The sequence below is a fragment of the Mustela erminea genome, chromosome 7 (assembly GCF_009829155.1).
Source record: "Mustela erminea isolate mMusErm1 chromosome 7, mMusErm1.Pri, whole genome shotgun sequence".
Classification (NCBI taxonomy): Eukaryota; Metazoa; Chordata; class Mammalia; order Carnivora; family Mustelidae; genus Mustela; species Mustela erminea.
In genome coordinates, this window is record NC_045620.1 from 58853124 (window position 1) to 58870812 (window position 17689).

General features: G+C 42.0%; 1 protein-coding gene across 3 annotated transcripts in view; it reads right to left on the bottom strand.

The window, feature by feature from the left end:
* The window catches only part of IL18RAP (interleukin 18 receptor accessory protein), a 38531-nt gene that overhangs the window by 10804 nt on the left and 10038 nt on the right, over positions 1–17689 (bottom strand). For all 3 annotated transcript variants that reach the window (XM_032351715.1, XM_032351714.1, XM_032351712.1), the window contains exons 2-7: positions 16409–16523; positions 14893–15062; positions 12557–12872; positions 12284–12461; positions 2999–3149; positions 838–903 (exon numbers count right to left, since the gene is read on the bottom strand). In XM_032351715.1, the coding sequence (XP_032207606.1) occupies positions 838–903; positions 2999–3149; positions 12284–12461; positions 12557–12872; positions 14893–14965 (784 nt within the window). In that variant the 5' untranslated portion in view covers positions 14966–15062; positions 16409–16523. The remainder of the gene's footprint in view (positions 1–837; positions 904–2998; positions 3150–12283; positions 12462–12556; positions 12873–14892; positions 15063–16408; positions 16524–17689) is intronic.

Genomic DNA, 17689 nt, shown 5'->3' on the forward strand with positions numbered 1-17689 from the left:
CACATCAAACATCATGTTTGTAAAGATTCATGCTATTCAAGTTGGTAAATTGGTTAAACTTACAGACTCACCAATGGACCTAATAATATATGTAACACCTGCTTCTGGGATGAGTAAGGAAGAATCTAAAACCCATTGATCATGTCCACTGCACCAGCCACTTAAGATACATTAGCCTATAGTGGGGTGCCTGGGTGGCTCAGTGGGTTAAGCCGCTGCCTTTGGCTCAGGTCATGATCTCAGGGTCCTGGGATCGAGTCCCGCATCGGGCTCTCTGCTTGACAGGGAGCCTGCTTCCCTCTCTCTCTCTCTCTCTGCCTGCCTCTCCATCTACTTGTGATTTCTCTCTGTCAAAGAAATAAATAAAATATTAAAAAAAAAAAGATACATTAGCCTATATTTCTTGATTCATCCAGATGAGGTCAGTTTTCTTCTTTTTACAGATTTAAAATCTGAAGCTTAGAAAGAATAAGTAACTCCGTAAAGTCACAAAAGTAGCCATATGCTGAGCCAAGATTCAAACTCAATTCTGTTCGATTTCAAATATCAAGCCTCAGGATGCTTGGGTGGCTCATTCGGTAAAACGTCTGCCTTTAGCTCAGGTCATGATCCCAGGGTTCTGGGATCGAGTCCCGCCATGGGCTTCTTCCTCAGTGGGGAGCCTGCTTTTCCCTCTCCTTCTCTGCCTGACACCCCCAGCTTGTGTTGTCTTTCTCCCTTTTTCTCTGACAAATAAAATCTTTTAAAAAAATCCCGAGACTCTTTTCCTTATACCACACTTAGACCTGCTCCCAGAAGCACAGTGTCATTCAATGGCGATAACACAACCCACCTTACCAAGTTCTACTTCCAGCGTGTCCTTGATGGGATCCAGAATATCTGGTTTGTGACTAGTGTCTTTCACTAAAAGAGGAAAATAGAAATTATTATGTGCACTGGGAAATCTGAAAGCCTGCTCGCTGAAGATATGCATACAAAGGGGTACTCTGATCTCAATGCTTTGGGGCTCCCTCTTCAATTTCGAGTCATATTCTATAAGGCTAGGGACTTAGGTTTCCAAGTGAAAAACAGTCCTCAGGGGCGCCTGGGTGGCTCAGTGGGTTAAAGCCTCTGCCTTCGGCTCAGGTCATGATCCCAGAGTCCTGGGATCGAGCCCTAAATCTGGCTCTCTACTCCTAGGGGAGCCTGCTCCCTCCCTCTCTCTGCCTGCCTCTCTGCCTACTTGTGATCTCTGTCTGTCAAGTAAATTAATAAAATCTTTAAAAAAAAAAAAAGGAGTCTCCAAAAACGACCATGACATCAGTCCGCAGGTATTAGCAAAAGGTGCATTTGCTTCCACACCAGCCCTGCTCAACCATTGCAGACCTGAGCCCCCATTCCTGTCTTCTCCTACAAGATTGCTTTTTAGCACCATCTGGCTGAGTAATTCAGAAGAAGGACACACCTGAGAAATTGCCCACGTCAGCCAGCCTGGACTCCACCCCCTCCATCACCCAGTTCGTGGTTTACTTCAAAATAAAGGTGAGTCTGGCCCCGCATTACTCATTTATCCCTCAACTTCCTGCCCCAAACTGTCAAATAGAGCGCCATGGTCAAACATCCTCTTGACTACGTCCTATCTCCTGATAAAGGAAAACTCATCACCTCTGCTCAAACATTGTCCTCTTACTTCTCAGGGACTTTTTCCCTCAAAGATTCCAGCTCTCCCTCGTATATTTGCCCTATTCTCTCTCTCTCTCTCTCTCTCTCTCCTCCTCTCCCACCACTTCTTCCCATTGGCATTTATCCATGCTCAGTCTATCTTAAACTTTTTTTTTAAAAGATTTTGTTTATTTATTTGACAGAGAGAGATCACAAGTAGGCAGAGAGGCAGGCAGAGAGAGAGAGGAGGAAGCAGGCTCCATGCTGAGCAGAGAGCCTGACATGGGGCTCGATCCCAGGACCCTGAGATCATGACCTGAGCTGAAGGCAGAGGCTTTCACCCACTGAGCCACCCAGGTGCCCCAGTCTCTCTATCTTAAAACAGAGAAAAATCCCTTTACCTCATTTCCCTGCTGCATTCATTCTCCTTCTCTATGCTCATCATTCTTTCACTTCCGGTGGAGTTCAATGCCTGCCCCCATCACTCTACAGATACTGCTTTGGCTCAAGACCCCAGTGACCTCCTGGCACCTAATTCCATTGGGCACAACGGAGTTTTTCTTCAGTTTTATTTCCCAGTACCCTTGGGCACTGCTGGGCACCATCTCTTGGAACCCTCTCGTCTTTTGCTTCCCTGCTTCCCCACTCTCCCATTCACCTTCTGCCTCTCTGCTCACTTCGCAGTGTGTTCGGGGGCTCCACTTTCTGTGTGGTTCTCATGCATATCAGTTTTCTTCCTTGCTCTCTGCTGTGCTGTTGACTCTCTAGGCCTCTTCCCTACAGAAAGTCTTGAACCTTGAAATGATCTCTCTCCCAGGTCATCAATTTCACTTCCTTTACAGCTCTTCTCCCCATCCTTCCACCAGTCCCCAGTCACCTATGTAAATAATGACTGCCCTCTTCCCAGACCCTACGATGAGTTCTCGAACGTCAGCACCGAGACAGAGCTTCACTCCCTCTGCCCGGAGATACTTTAGACACTCGCCCTGAAGCAGTTTCCCTCAGTGCTCACACCCCTGCTCTAGCTCCTCTAGGAATCCTACCCTTCTTCCCAACCCCTCCAAGTATTGCAATCCTCCCAGCCTCCATTCCAGGCTCTCTTCGCTCTGGACTCACTCCCTTGGTGACCCAACTTGTGACAATTTGAATGTGATCCAGAACTAAGCCTTTCCTGGGGGATGGAATCTAGGTTAATGAGAAAATTAATGTTTTCGTGCATTTAAGACTTCCTATGACTACCAGTATAGGATTATAATTTTTTTTTCAAAAAAGGAAACCATGACTAAGCCAAAGGAATTTACTTTAATTGGGTAATGGGGTTTCAAATCCCAGATCTTGATATGAAAATCTCTCTTACCGATGGTTGTCACTTGAACAACAGCTCTGACTGTTCGTGAACTTGTGTTAACCGACTCCGTGTAATCACATACATATGTGCCTTCCTGTTCTTCGTAAACTTCATCCACCAGGATTGAGTTGCTCCTTTCTTCAGGGAGTAGCTTTCCATTCTAATCCAAGGGAGGAGAAAAATAAATAACCTTCTTTAGCCAAATAATTGTTATTAATATTAGTCACAACAATAGAAAAAATTCACAAATGAGAGCATCACCTAAGCTATGAAGAGCTTCTGTTCAGAAGCTATACTTGTAAGATTCTCATTGGCTCATGAGAGGCATTTTTATTTTATTTTTTTAAAGATTTTATTTATTTATTTGACAGAGAGAGACACAAACACATGTAGGGGGAGCAGGAGAGAAAGAAGCAGGTTTCCTGCTGAGCAGGGAGCCCGATGCGGGCCTCGATTCCAGAACCCTGAGATCATGACCTGAGCTGAAGGCAGCCGCTTAAAGGCTGAGCCACCCAGGTGCCCCAAGAGGCATTTTTAAATATGATTACCTTATCCATTGAGATTGAGGCATCAAAGCCAACTGATACACAAACTTACTTAGCCTAGTATTTCCCAAAGCATGACTTCAGGCCTCTGAGAATATTCTAGAAAACTCATAGTGCTTTAAGGAGTTGATACCTCGATGATTTTTTTTTAAACTGTGTGTATTTATATTTATGGAAACTGAAAATAGTTTTTTTGTGTGTGTGTATGGGGCTAATATAAAGTTTCTTCTCTAAATAGATTTAACTCAAAAAGGGTGAAATTTAAATTAAAAGTATTAAGTAAATAACTAAACAGGTGTATACAGATAAGACAAAGAATAATTGATGAGTGAGAAACAAAGAACTCATGGAGGACCCAAACAATTATGAACATTTCTTTCCCTTATTTAGCATATCCATCAGGGATGCTCTTCTAAGGTCTGAAGTTCTCCCGCATCTGAACTTACCATGCCTTCCTGCTCTCATTTCCTGCTACTGCCTTTCCACCTACTAGCCATTTCCTAAATAACCATGTACTTTTTAAAAGATTTTATTTATTTATTTGACAGAGATCACAAGTAGGCAGAGAGGCAGGCAGAGAGAGAGAGAGAGGAGGAAGCAGGCTCCCCACTGAGCAGAGAGCCTGATGTGGTGCTTGATCTCAGGACCCTGAGATCGTGACCTGAGCTGAAGACAGAAACTTTAACCCACTGAGCCACCCAGGTGCCCCAATAACCATGTTCTTTCTCCATCCATGTGTCCATACATCTCTCCAACCACTTTCCTCACCACTGGGTAAGCTGCAGCTCAGTCTTTAACTCTAACTCAAGAGGTAACTCTCGTGGAGGGAGTGACTAGGCACGCTCCCAGCAGAACCAGTCCCTACATGCTCCCAGACCTCCACGATTGCTCATAGCCCTCTGGTCGTAATTTCTGTGGACAGTTACCTCTTTCTATATCAGTGTAGAGAGAGCCTTTGTGCCAAGACACAGAGCTGCTCCTGGACACATTGGCAGGAATGAACATAGATCCCTCTCATCAGAGGATGTGGAGTTGTGACTGCCTTCTGAGATGGGGAGAGCGCTCGGCAGACCCCAAAGAGTAAGCCAGAGTATGAAGCACTTGGGCAGCCCTGGCTCAGTTAACAAGAAGCAGGGATGCTCCCTCCAGGCTAATCAGAGCCTTGAGGAATATGCAGGAATCACTCCATTGAAGGTAAGTGCCATTCTGGAAACATCTGAAATGGAGTATGGCTATAGGAAATAAAGCCACGGTGAAGAGGCCGATTGTATGTAGACGGATTTGGTCTTTATGTCTCTAGTATATGGCAAGCAGGCCAGCATGAGTAAGCTCTTTGTAAATGCTGAGTGACTAAAGTATGTATAATTGAAAGGTCTTGAAACTTAAGAGTCATGTAATCACCTTTTTATCTCTAGGAGCTAAAACATAGTAAGGGCTCGATGAATATCTGTTGCATGGTTGAATTGCACTATACCAATAATTCTGTAGCCCCTAACTTCCATGTAGCACATGGGCTTCCAGTCTCCAACAAATAGCCCCCAGACTGTATCTCTCATCACAGCAGTCCAAAGCAGAGATAATAAACACAAATAACAAAATAATAAGTATCTCTTACCTATAAAGATTATAAAATTCTTTCTAATGTGATTCACTCAAAGTATTCTCTGACTTGGACTGCACAGATCTAGAAGGAAACTGAAGTTTTGGAGTTCATATATTGCTCTGTATCCCAGAGCTAGCAACTGAGAGGACCAGGGGTCAATGTGAATTTTTCTGACTCTTGAGTTTCATGTTCTCATTGAGGAAAATCCCTTCCACTTCTCATGCTAACTCATAGGAGCAGGGATTCCCCTATTCCAAGTCTCCGGTGTGGTTTCTGTGGCCCAAGAAGGGACTTCCAGTAAGTTGGCAAAGAGCGTGAGCGTCAGAATGGGTCAGAGAGGGGCAGCTGCAGGCAGGAAGTAAAAGAAAACAAACAAGTGGGGCAGACAATTTAAATATAGATCAGCTGATCTCAAGGGTCAGGGACCCCTTCAAAAGAAGGGTCAGAGCATGGAGTGATATTCAGAGATAAAACTCTAGAAAACACAATAATCACATAGAATGAGTGACAATTGGAGAAGAGGTGTGTCATAAATCACCCAAGAAAGTAATGGGGGAACGGATGCAGAGTCATGATTGAGACCTCAGCTAACCACAGTGGGGAATGCGTCAAAACATCTGATTTTTTTTTTTTTTTTCATAAAAAGGTAAGTATGGGGGGACCTAGGCGGCTCAGTTGCTTTAGCATCGGCCTTTGGCTCAGCTTGTGATCTCAGGGTCCTGGGATTGAGTCAGGCCCCCTGCTCAGCAGGGAGTCTGCTTTTCCCCCACCCCTTCTTGTGGCCTCTATCTCTCTTAAATAAATGAATAAAATCTTAAAAAATAAAAATTAAAGAGGTATGACTTCATATGTATTCTTAAGACTTGATGAGATGGAACTAAAAGGAAACATCAAAGAAAACAGTTAAGGGAGAGGCCATTTGTGTCAAGAATGATGGGGAACCCATTGTGGTAAGAGGATCGCAAATGATTCCAGTAGGAAAGAGAGATGGTAATGGGGCTGTTTTGCTCAGCTGTGAAACAGTCTTGAACAAAATATGGAAGGAGGAACATCTCAGTGTGAACCTGTATGAAGAATGTCAGTAAGTCTTAGAACGGAGGCATGCAGAAAAGAGGAAGACACTAAAACCGGACTTTAAATGAATGTGTGAAGCAAGAAGAACACAGAAAATGTATTCTAGGTGGAGCAGTTATTGAAATGTTACCCTCTACTGTCATCAAGCTCCAATACTACCAGGCAGTGCAGCCACCCCAGGGAGGACAATACACACAGTGTTATTCTATGGGAGTGGTTCTCCCCACCATTGGATAACACAATGGAGCTCCTCCTAGGGATTTTGCTATATGCTCTGGGATGACTCCAGGCCTGGGCATCTTTAGCCCTACCCTCCCTTATGGACTTGACATTCCCATGTCTGTTTTAATGACTCAGTACGTCCAGATCTATGTGAGCTCTTTGCATCCTTCATTGAATTCATTTCTACTGTCTCAACTTGCTAAATGTTGTGAATATTTGAGCCAGAAAGACCCAAAACATGAGTCATCTCTTTTATGTCCCCCAAAGTATTTCATTTTGTATTTTATTCCTTGAAGATATCACTAACATCCGCCAACTCTTTTCTGTCCCCAAAGCTAGTTCCCTGGATCAGGATTCATGCTCTTAAACTTCAATCACACCAAGAGGGACCCCCAATAACCATACCACATAATCAACCTACAGCCTTTTTTTTCAGCCCTAACCCTAAGTACACCTCTCTGCTCCCACTATGTTGAGCCACTCACCATTCATGTGTCCCTTGTGCTTTTGTTTTCTGTGACCCATCTGCCTTCTCCTGCAGCTTCAGTCTCCTGCCCTAATCATCCACTGACCACATTCTAATTGTATGTAAATTTTGTACTCATATTTATCTTCTAAGTGGAAAAGGGTACATTATGAAAAGTATAGACCAATGAGCTAGATGTTCATCTCTAGCCAAAGTCTTGAATGGATTATTGGAAAGATAGCTTATGAGTTCTCAAAAAGGAAAAGTTGGTGACTATCAGCCAGCTTGTCCATTACCAACATTCATGCTAGTCTTGTCATTTTTTTCTATATGATAAAATGAATACACCAGAGGCTCAGAAGAATATAGGAATAGAGGAGATGTTCCATCTTCACTGTAGTGAGTCATTTGGAAAATACATTGATGAGGTCTTTGTTAAATAAAATAGAAACACATAGGCTGAATGAGTCAAAATCTCGGTGCCCTTTTTAAGCTACCTGAACAGTAATACTTCCCAAGTTGTAGATTAAGGGACCGTGGGATCAGCTAGAGTCAATAACTGAGCTGACTGGTTTTTCAGTGTTGTTCAGTATTTTTGCTAAGACCTATCATGCCTGCCTCTCATCCTCAAGTCACACGAGTCTGAGAATGATGGCTTTGTATTGTGGGTTTCAAAATAAATTCCAATGGATAAGAAAGGGGAACCCTCTTATCCATGGTGGGTTTCAAAATAAATTCCAATGGATAAGAAAGTGGAACCCTCTTATCCATGGTGGGTTTCAAAATAAATTCCAATGGATAAGAAAGTGGAGCCCTCTTATCCATGGTGGGTTTCAAAATAAATTCCAATGGGTAAGAAAGGGGAACCCTCTTATCCATTAGAATTTATTTTGAAACCCACCATACTAAGCCATCATTCTCAGACTCGTGTGACTTGAGGATGAGAGGCAGACATGATAGGTCTTAGCAAAAATACTGAACAGCACTGAACAACCAGTCAGCTTAGCTATTGACTCTAGCTGATCCGCCCTCTTACACTGTTGGTGGGAATGCAAGTTGGTGCAGCCTCTTTGGAGAACAGTGTGGAGATTCCTCAAGAAATTAAAAATAGAGCTTCCCTATGACCCTGCCATTGTACTCCTGGGTATTTACCCCAAAGATACAGATATAGTTAAAAGAAGGGCCATCTGTACCCCAATGTTTATAGCAGCAATGGCCACGGTCGCCAAACTATGAAAAGAACCAAGATGCCCTTCAACGGACGAATGGATAAGGAAAATGTGGTCCATATACACTATGGAGTATTCTGCCTCCATCAGAAAGGATGAATACCCAACTTTTGTAGCAACATGGATGGGACTCGAAGAGATTATGCTGAGTGAAATAAGTCAAGCAGAGAGAGTCAATTATCATATGGTTTCACTTATTTGTGGAGCATAACAAATAGCAAGGAGGACATGGGGAGTTAGAGAGGAGAAGGGAGTTGGGGTAAATTGGAAGGGAAGGTGAATCATGAGAGACTATGGACTCTGAAAAACAATCTGAGGGGTTTGAAGTGGTGGGGGGGTGGAAGGTTGGGGTACCAGGTGGTGGGTATTATAGGGGGCACGGATTGCATGGAGCACTGGGTGTGGTGAAAAAATAATGAATACTGTTATGCTGAAAATAAATAAATTAATTAAAAAAATTCCAATGGATATGCAGAATGGTGAGCTAAAACCAACAAATCAGAATTTAATTAGAATAAATGTAAAATCATGAATGTGGGTTACAAATTCTACTATGTTAGCACAAAAATGAGTTGGCTTGATCACAGTTCTTGTGAAAAATAAAAAACAAAACAAAACAAAAGTCCCCTACCTGCCAACTAAAAATGAATTGACCACATTATGGAGCTGTCCCAAAGCTCATGCAATTGTAGACGGCATCGATATGCTGCTCAAGGCAAGGAAGAAAATAGTTTCTCTGTTTTCACTATTGGCTAGGCAACATGTGGCTTATAGCACTGAACAGATGTTAGGAAGTTGTGCAGGATTTTGAGCACTCTGAAATTGCTCGGTGAGAACAACTGAATGGGCTACTATACTGACCTTGAAAATACTTTTCAGAAATCAAATCAAAATGATCTCTACTTCTTCCCTACTCGGAATCACATTGATCTTTGGTCTAACCAGTCTCGCCAACCCATTGGTTCCCTGGGTCACTAAGGCTCACAAAATGCCAGGAGTACTCGTGGCTCTGAGAAAAGTAGGCCAAAAAGAGATGAGAAGGAAAAGCAGCCAGTCTGAGTGCGTACATTCCATCGAACACAGGGCTCAGAGGTGAAGCAGCAGCCACGTCAGCATTGTGGCCAGTGAGTGTGGCATATGAGCGAGAGTGTCCTAAACCACCAATGGAAAGGTTGCTTGGGGCACACATCTGAATGACAAAAAGACAGCAGGGTCGCTGACATTTGTGTGTCAGTGCCATTGCGGAAGGACTTCTCTGGCTGCCTTTTATGATTTTGCCCATGTCATAGCTTTGCTTAAAGAACGTAAAATGCCCTCTCATTAAATGCAATTTTCATTTATTTAAGATGAAATCTGTGTAGACTATTTTTTATTATATTTTTAGAAAGTAGCAAATACGGCGAAAATGTTCTTGAAGTAAAGAACAGATAATTCACTTTAACTCTGACTTTGTGGTCATTTAATATTTCAGTTAAGAATCCCCAATTCCAACTGGGTGGCTCAGTTGTTAAGCGTCTACCTTCAGCTCAGGTCATGATTCCAGGATCGAGCACAGCATTGGGCTCCCCACTCAGCGGGAAGCCTGCTTCTCCTTCTCCACACCCCCTGCTTGTTTTCCCTCTCTCGCTGTCTCTCTGTTAAATAAATACAATCTTTAAAAATACATATTTTTTTAAAAATTGCCAAGCCTAAATTTTTTGACGTGTCTATTAAAAATCTGAAAGCCCCCAGAGCCTCAAGCCCGTTGATTTATTTCAGTGGGATATCCTATACATCTGGCAGAGGCATCCCCGGTCAGGAGTTTCATCTGAATTCAATAACACCATGTTTACATCTGCTGAGTCAGTGTTAGCATCCGCAATCTCTCCTGAGATGGCTTAGGTGTGACCCACCCACCACCGGAGGACTAGGGGTTCAGCATGAAGGAAAGGTGCATTGTGTATTATTTGCTGCCTAATGTCACCACCTCTAGTGATACACTCTTTCTGCGAGGTCTGGGACATATCAGGCTACTGCACACACGTACGTATGCGTGTCTGTGCATGTGTATGTGTGTGTGTACGTGTGCACGCAGGTGCACGTAGGCACACGCACACATACATGCAACTGGGAAACCTAACTTGAATGATGACTTATCCGAATCTGCATCAGAACGTACAATGATCAAGAGCCATCGTCTGCCCACTCTTAGGACAGATGCCTATTTACTGCTAAACACATCCTGACAAGACCTCAAGGATGTGAAATAAAGCTTCCTTCTGTGAATGTCATACCCTGTTAGGGTTTCTTTTATAAGAGCAATATATGCAGAAAGCTGACAACTATTGTGTAGCTTCTGTTTCCCTGAGAGTGAAAACAGCCTTCATATTAGGGGTACAATCCTTGAAAATATAAATGCATTTGGATCTGAAATGACGGGGGGCAAGTCTGCTTTACTGGCCTAGGAATAGCCTACATTGACGTAGCAAATATCTGTCATCCCAGACCACAAATACTTTTTGAACCCAAGGGAGTTTTGTTCTTAAGAAAACTGAAAATAGGGGCACCCGGCTGGCTCAGTTGGTTAAGCGGCTGCCTTTGGCTTAGGTCATGATCTCAGGGTCTTGGGATGGAGCTCTAAGTTGGTTCCCTGCTCAGTGGAGAGCCTGCTTCTCCCTCTCCCTCTACCTGCCACTCCTCCCCGCCTATACACACTCTCTCTTTCTTTCTATCTCTGTCAAATAAATAAGTGAAATCTTTGGTTAAAAAAAAAGAGAGAACTGAAAATAATGAACGTAATCATGGCCTCTTCTGGCTAACCTCATTTTAAAGGTTATGAAATTAATGTGTTACTTAAGTTGGGATTTTAGTGAGTCCTTTAAAATACAAATGTGAGACCTACAACACATCACATCACTTGTTCTCTCTGTGTACTTCTTTCTTTTTTTTTTAATATATCATTTTTTTATTTGACAGAGAGAGAGAGAACACAAGGCAGGGGGAGAAGCAGAGGGAGAGGGAGAATCAGGCTCCCCACTGAGCAGGGAACCTGATGTGGGGCTCGATCCCAGGACCCTGGGATCATGACCTGAGCTGAAGACAGATGTTTAACCAACTGAGCCACCCAGGTGCCCTGTATGCTTATTTCTATAGTGAACATCATAATGCCTATCTACCCATTGTGTCAGTGGAATCGAGTGAGGAAGTGTCTTCTCACACCACATTGCTTGTACACACACGACTCTCTGATTGCTGAGTCTTGGAGTGCATAGAGCCACCAGATAAACATGGGTCCCTTGTGTGACCCTTTCAGTGGCAATTTAAAATGATATTTTTATATTTAACAAACAAGATTTGAAGTCATATTTAACATTTTATGTGACTTTTCACAGCAGAGTATTGAAATTCCAACAATGATTCCAAATGTAGGAGGCAATGTAAATTCTATCCTTTTTTCCACTGCCCAGGGGTCAACTACCATGGGGTTATGTTGAAGGACATGCTTATGCTGCATTTATCTATCTGTTAGCATGTGTAAAAACTGTAAGACGCCATGGCAACATGAAGTGGTCTTTGTTATAAAGCTGACTCACATGTGGTTCATAACTCAAAATCATTAGGAACATTGCCTCTTCCTTGCCCTCACCCCCTTTCCTCTTTATAATGCCTTTCTGTCCTCCCTGCCCCCCTCACCTGTGCAAGACACCTGTCACCTGGGCCACCTATATTTGCCATAACTGTCCTCTTAGATATGCTCTCTTTGGAAAGCACTCATCTCCTATTTTGTTCAGAAACCCTCTGGACCTCACTTATTGGTGTCTGCCTTCCCCCTAAAAGTGCCCATTGTTTTCTAAAGACACTAGAAATGAATTCAACTGGTCTTCTGCCTTAGTGGATTTTTGCAAGTTTATGTTTTCCCTCACGAATAATGTGCTCAAATTTTAGAAATTTTGCTGGCTCTGAGCAAAAGGCAGCTCTCCTACATGCACTATCACACTCAATGGCTCCCTAGGAGAAAGACAACTTTCTTGAAGAAGGTCAGGTCTTCTCTGTAGGCACAAGTGTTTGTGAAGCTCTAGACCTCAGATTCACAAACCCACATTTCTATAAAGCATCTATGGAGATGTTACCGTAAAAAACATACTCTCACATGAGTTTTGGAGAAGTCATTCTTACCTGGTACCAGGTCACCTCAGGACTTTGTGCGTCACTTTGGCAGTTGAGGCTAGGACAATGAATACGGGCAGTGCTACCAAGAAGAAGGTATTGCTCATGTGATACAGAGTTTTGTGGTATACAGGGTAGTTTTGTCTTGGGCTTAACTTCTAAGATGATCTTGACACAACAAGGGCTCCTAGGAGAGGTAATAAGGTCTGTGAACATAAATGTTATATCCAGATAATGTAGGATTGGGGAGTGTTTTCATATAAGAATGCATTTGGGACATACCTAATCCTGGGCCTACAGATATATGATCCAGGATTATGTATTTCCGTGGTCAAAAAGTGTAGGATGCCCTTTTCAATGATGTGAGCAGAGTTGTTCATTATTTCCCATGGTGAATCTCCATTTTGAGGTTGTAGATACCACTGGACATCAGATAGGTCCTTGTAACCACTCCAGGGCAAGTTTTCAGAACCTTGGGTTGGTGAGAGTTGACTTCTGTGGGATGAGTGGCATGTCTGTGACTCTGTTAAGTTACAAAATAAGATAAATTGCTCCCTCGTTGAGGAATATTCCCAAAGCAGGTTCTTGGTGAAGCAATCTGAAAGCCACAAGGAACCAAGCAACAGAGAGATGCATTAGGAGATGAAACTGCCCCTTGGCAATGAGTTTTTGAACATGACATCTAAAGCACAAGCAACCAGATAAAAAAATAAAGTATCAGGCGACTGGGTGGTCCAGTCCATTAAGCATTAAGACCTGACCTTCAGGTCAGGTCTTGTTCTCAGGGGTCTAGAATGGAACCCCATATCAGGCTCCCCACTCAGCAGGGAGTCTGTTTGTCCTTCTGTCCTCCCCACTGCTCACAATCTCTCTATCTCTCTGAAATAAATAAATAAATAAATAGATAAATAAATAAATAAATAAAATCTTTTTAAAAAATTAGTAAGTAGAACTACATCAAACTAAAAAGCTTCTGCACAGCAAAAGAAATGATCAACAAAATGTAAAGATGACCTACAGAATAGGAAAAAAAATCTTCAAAGTTCTATCTAATAAAATATATCTGATTAACATCCAAAATACACCAAGAACACATACAACTCAAAAGCAAAACCAACAAACAAGAATGAACAAACAAAACCCCCAGAATAAACCACTTGAAAATGGGCAATGACCCTGAATAAGAATTTTTCAAAAGAACATATATAATTGACCAGCAGGTACATAAAAATGTGCTCAACATCACTGATCTTTAGGGAACTGCAAATCAAAACCACAGTGAAATATCACCTCGCACCTGGCAGGATGGCTTACCGAAAAAAATGAAGAAGTAAGAAATGCTGGCAAGGGGGTGGGGAAAAGGGAACCCTTGGGCACTGTTGGGTTTATAAATTGATTAATAATCAAGATATGGAAATAGACTGTTCAACAGATGAATGAATAAAGAAGCTGGACACACACACACACACACACACACACATATTATTCAGCCATAAAAAAAGAGGAAATCCTGTCATTTGTAACGACATGGATGGACCTTGAGGGCATTATACTAAGTGAAATAAGTCAGAGAGACAGATACCATATGATATCATTTACACGTGGAGTCTCAAAACAAAACCAAAACAGAACCAAAACCAAACTTATAAACATAATAAAAATAAGTAAATATATACAAATAAAATAAAGTGAAATTTAGTAACATTTTAAAAAATAACAAAAGAAACCGAACAAACTGGACAAATAAAATTATCTAATATTATTTTCAATGTCTAACCATGAAAAAGTAAAACAAATTAAAAAAAAAAGAGAGAGATCAGATTTGTGGTTACCTGAGGCTGGCTGGGGAGTGGGGAAATTGGATGAGGTGATCAAAAAGGCACAAACTTCCAGTTATAAGATACAGCAGTACTGGGAACGTACTGGAGGACACAAGGACTCTAGTTAACACTCCTGTCTTATAGATCTGAGGGTTGTTAAGAAAGTGGGTTCTAAGGGTTCTCATCATGTTTAAAAAACAAGAAAGCTTCTTTTTTTTCTCTCTCTCTTTTTTTGGTAGCTATAAGACATAAAGGATATTAACTAAACTTAACATGGTAATCCTCTCACTCTACATGTAAGTCAAATCATTTTGCTGTGTATCTTAACTTTGTGCCATGCTGTCTGTCCCTTATATCTCAACAAAACTGGAGGGGAAAACAATCAAACTCTAACTGACATTTAGAAAGAGTCCAAGATTTCATGAAGAATTAGGCTCCTTTGTTTGTCTTCTTCCCTGCTTCCATTTAGAACGTCATCCTCTGACTCCCTCCCGGTGAACTTGAGCTGGCCAGTAGCACAGCAATTGCCTTTTAAAGATGACCAAACTGTCCCTCATTCCTCTTCAGCTGCTCCCTCCGAACACTGCACTACCACAACTGGGCTCCTCACTGATGCGTGGCATCCGCTGAAAGCTGTCCCCCTAGCCCCCCGTCATTTCTCTCTTCCTGCACCCATCTCAACAGTAGGAAGGAAATTCTCTGTGTTAACAGGTCAAGCTGTTGATATATCAGATTACCTGACATGTCAAACCTTGACCACAAGACTCACAGTGTTAACATGAAAAGTGAAAACCCTACCTGAAGTAGTCATTTCTTTAATTCTCTCTCCTGTGACAAGCCAAAGAAATAACCAGCCCAAATAAAGCATCATTCTCCCCGGGGCCTGTCATCACTTCGATGAATTTGCTTTGTTGCCAGGCTGTGGAACGTTGTGTTTCGGAGCTCCTCCCTGAGAACCCTCTTCATTTCTGGAAGTCAAGAAGTGAGAAATGAAGAAATTAGAACCAGTGAGCAAAATGCAAGTCACACAGGAAGCCTTGAAAGGGGCGGGTCCTACCCAAATGCACCTTCCCATGCCCACGATGGTGTGTGGCAGTCTCTGCATGTGTCATTTCTGATACTTCTAAAGGAGGGAGAATGTCTCAAGCTCATGGTAACCACTTGGACCCTGTGTGTTCTTTTGGTGCCATTTCTTCAAGGACTTCTTTTTTTCTTTTTCTTTTTTTCTTTCTTCCTTAACATTATCACCTAACATGACAATTTCTATGAGTTAAATGAAACTTTTCCTGAAAAGGTGACCCAAGTTGATTAAAAATGTCAGAATCTTCATAGTTCTGGAAGCCTATGCTATAGCTCGTATGTGTAAGATTTGAGAATCTCCGCATGTCTGTTTTATTTACTTTACTATCTGTATTAACCGTTAGAGAATAGACTCTCCGTTCCCCAGATAAGAAAGGAAAAGTTGTCACTGGATATCAATACTACATAATACTCTGTGTAACACGCTTGGGGTTGGTTGTAGGAATAAGGAACTTTATCTAAAATTTTCCCTAAAACACTCCAATACTGACTTAGGCTCTTTAAAGTGAAAGGGAGGCTGGGTTTAGGCGGGGAGCAAAACAAACCTCTGAAATAGAAAAAGTGAGGAACAAGATCACCAGAAGAGAGAGAATGAGAACTGGCCTGTGTTCATGGCACTTTTGTCCCCCTGACTGATAGGGTGGCCATTGGAATTTTCAAACCATTAATAAGAGATGAGAGATAACAGATGAGAGATGGCAGTCTTAGTCCATTTGGGCAGCTAGACCAGAATACCACATGGTGGGTGGTTTATGCACAATGGAAATTTATTGCTCACAGTTCTGGAGGCTGGGAAGTCCAAGTTTAAGTCACCAACATGGTTGTATTCTGCTGAAGTCCCTCTATCCAGCATATGGTGCCTTTTCACTGTGTCCTCATGTGGTAGAAGTCACTGGAGATCTCTCTAGAGTCTGTTTTATAAAAACACTAATTCTATTCATGAAGGCTTTACCCTTATGACCTAAGTAACTTCCAAAGACCCCACCTCCTAATACCATCATTAGTGGTATCATCTTTAAAGGTTAGAATTTCAGCATGTGAATTTGGAAAATCAAGTATAGTGTGTAATATTTGGTTATTGTTTAATGTTGTCTCGAGCAGAAAATAAAAGTAATTTTGTTATACAACTACTTCATCTGTCCTTCTAGAGTCCTGAGCTACTATCACTAACATAAAAAATATTCTGTATTACTCTGTGTGTTTCTCTTAGGGTTATGGGAATAAGAAGACTTACCCCTAAGCTTTACCGAAGAATTCCACCTGAAACACTCCCATGCGGTCTCGGGCTCTTTAAAGTGGGGGTAGTGTGGGACAAAATAAACAGTCCTCAAGCATCTGTCCTCAAACATCTGTCACAACGTGAAGAATATTGTTAAATAAAAAATTATTCTGACACTTATTGAAATAATGAGAAAGACTATTATTCAAGACTATTACAATAGGAAAGAGGAATCAAGCTCAACTCAGAGGACAATAAGAACAAGGGAGGATATAGCTAAGGAACAAGGTGAGGGGGTCAGGGGCTGAGTTACTAAGGAAACATCAAAGTAGAAGGATTCTTACTAAACTAACCTAACAGAGTTCTTGCTCAAGGTGAGTCAAGGGCTTAGAAATTGAGGGTAGGAGGATGACTTAGCAGGATGCTTTGCTAAGACTAGGCTAGTAAGGCCAGACATAAAACTAGGGTGGGGTTCGAGGTCTAGCGGGAAGAGGTCTCAGAGGAGCCTGACTAAAATTTGGTCAGGAAGAGTCTTTGTCAACACAAACTTGCAAGTAAGCAATTACAGGAGGTTGCAAGACAGAAACAAATACAGTGATGACATAAAAGAAAAAATAAAGAGGGAAGGAAGGAAGGAAGAAAAGGAGAAAAAAAGAAGGAAAGAAAGGAAAGGGAAAAAAAGAAAGAAAAGTTACATGAAATACCATTTGGCCTTTTAAAAACCTTCCCACGATACCCACATTCTTTAGAAGCTGAAAAAATCGATCTCTCTCTTTTCCATATCTACCCTGCCCAAGCAAGTTCCTTTCCTCACCCCTCCCTGCCTTCACTGGTCCTTCCTGTGATGACTGCCTCCACCCCCCCACCTTCCCAGAACATTTCTTTCCAGGCATCTCCATTTTTTTCTCATAAATACATACTGGGCTTTCCTCATCTTATAAATTCTTCATTTCTGACCAGTTTCCAACACACACACACACACACACACACACACACACACACACCATATCTCTAACATCTTCAGATGCAGGAAAGATCAATTTTAATATCTATAATTTTTATTAATAAGTAATGTTTCTCTAAATATAAAATTTTTTAAAAGATTTTACCTATTTGCCAGAGTGAGAGAGCAAGGGAGTGCACAAGCAAGGGGAGTGACAAGCAGAGGGAGAAGCAGGCTCGGCATGGAGCAAGAAGCCTGATATGGGACTCCACCTCAGGATCCCAGGATCATGACCTGAGCCAAAGGACTCGATTCCAGGACTCAAGGATTAAGACCTGAGCTGAAGGCAGACA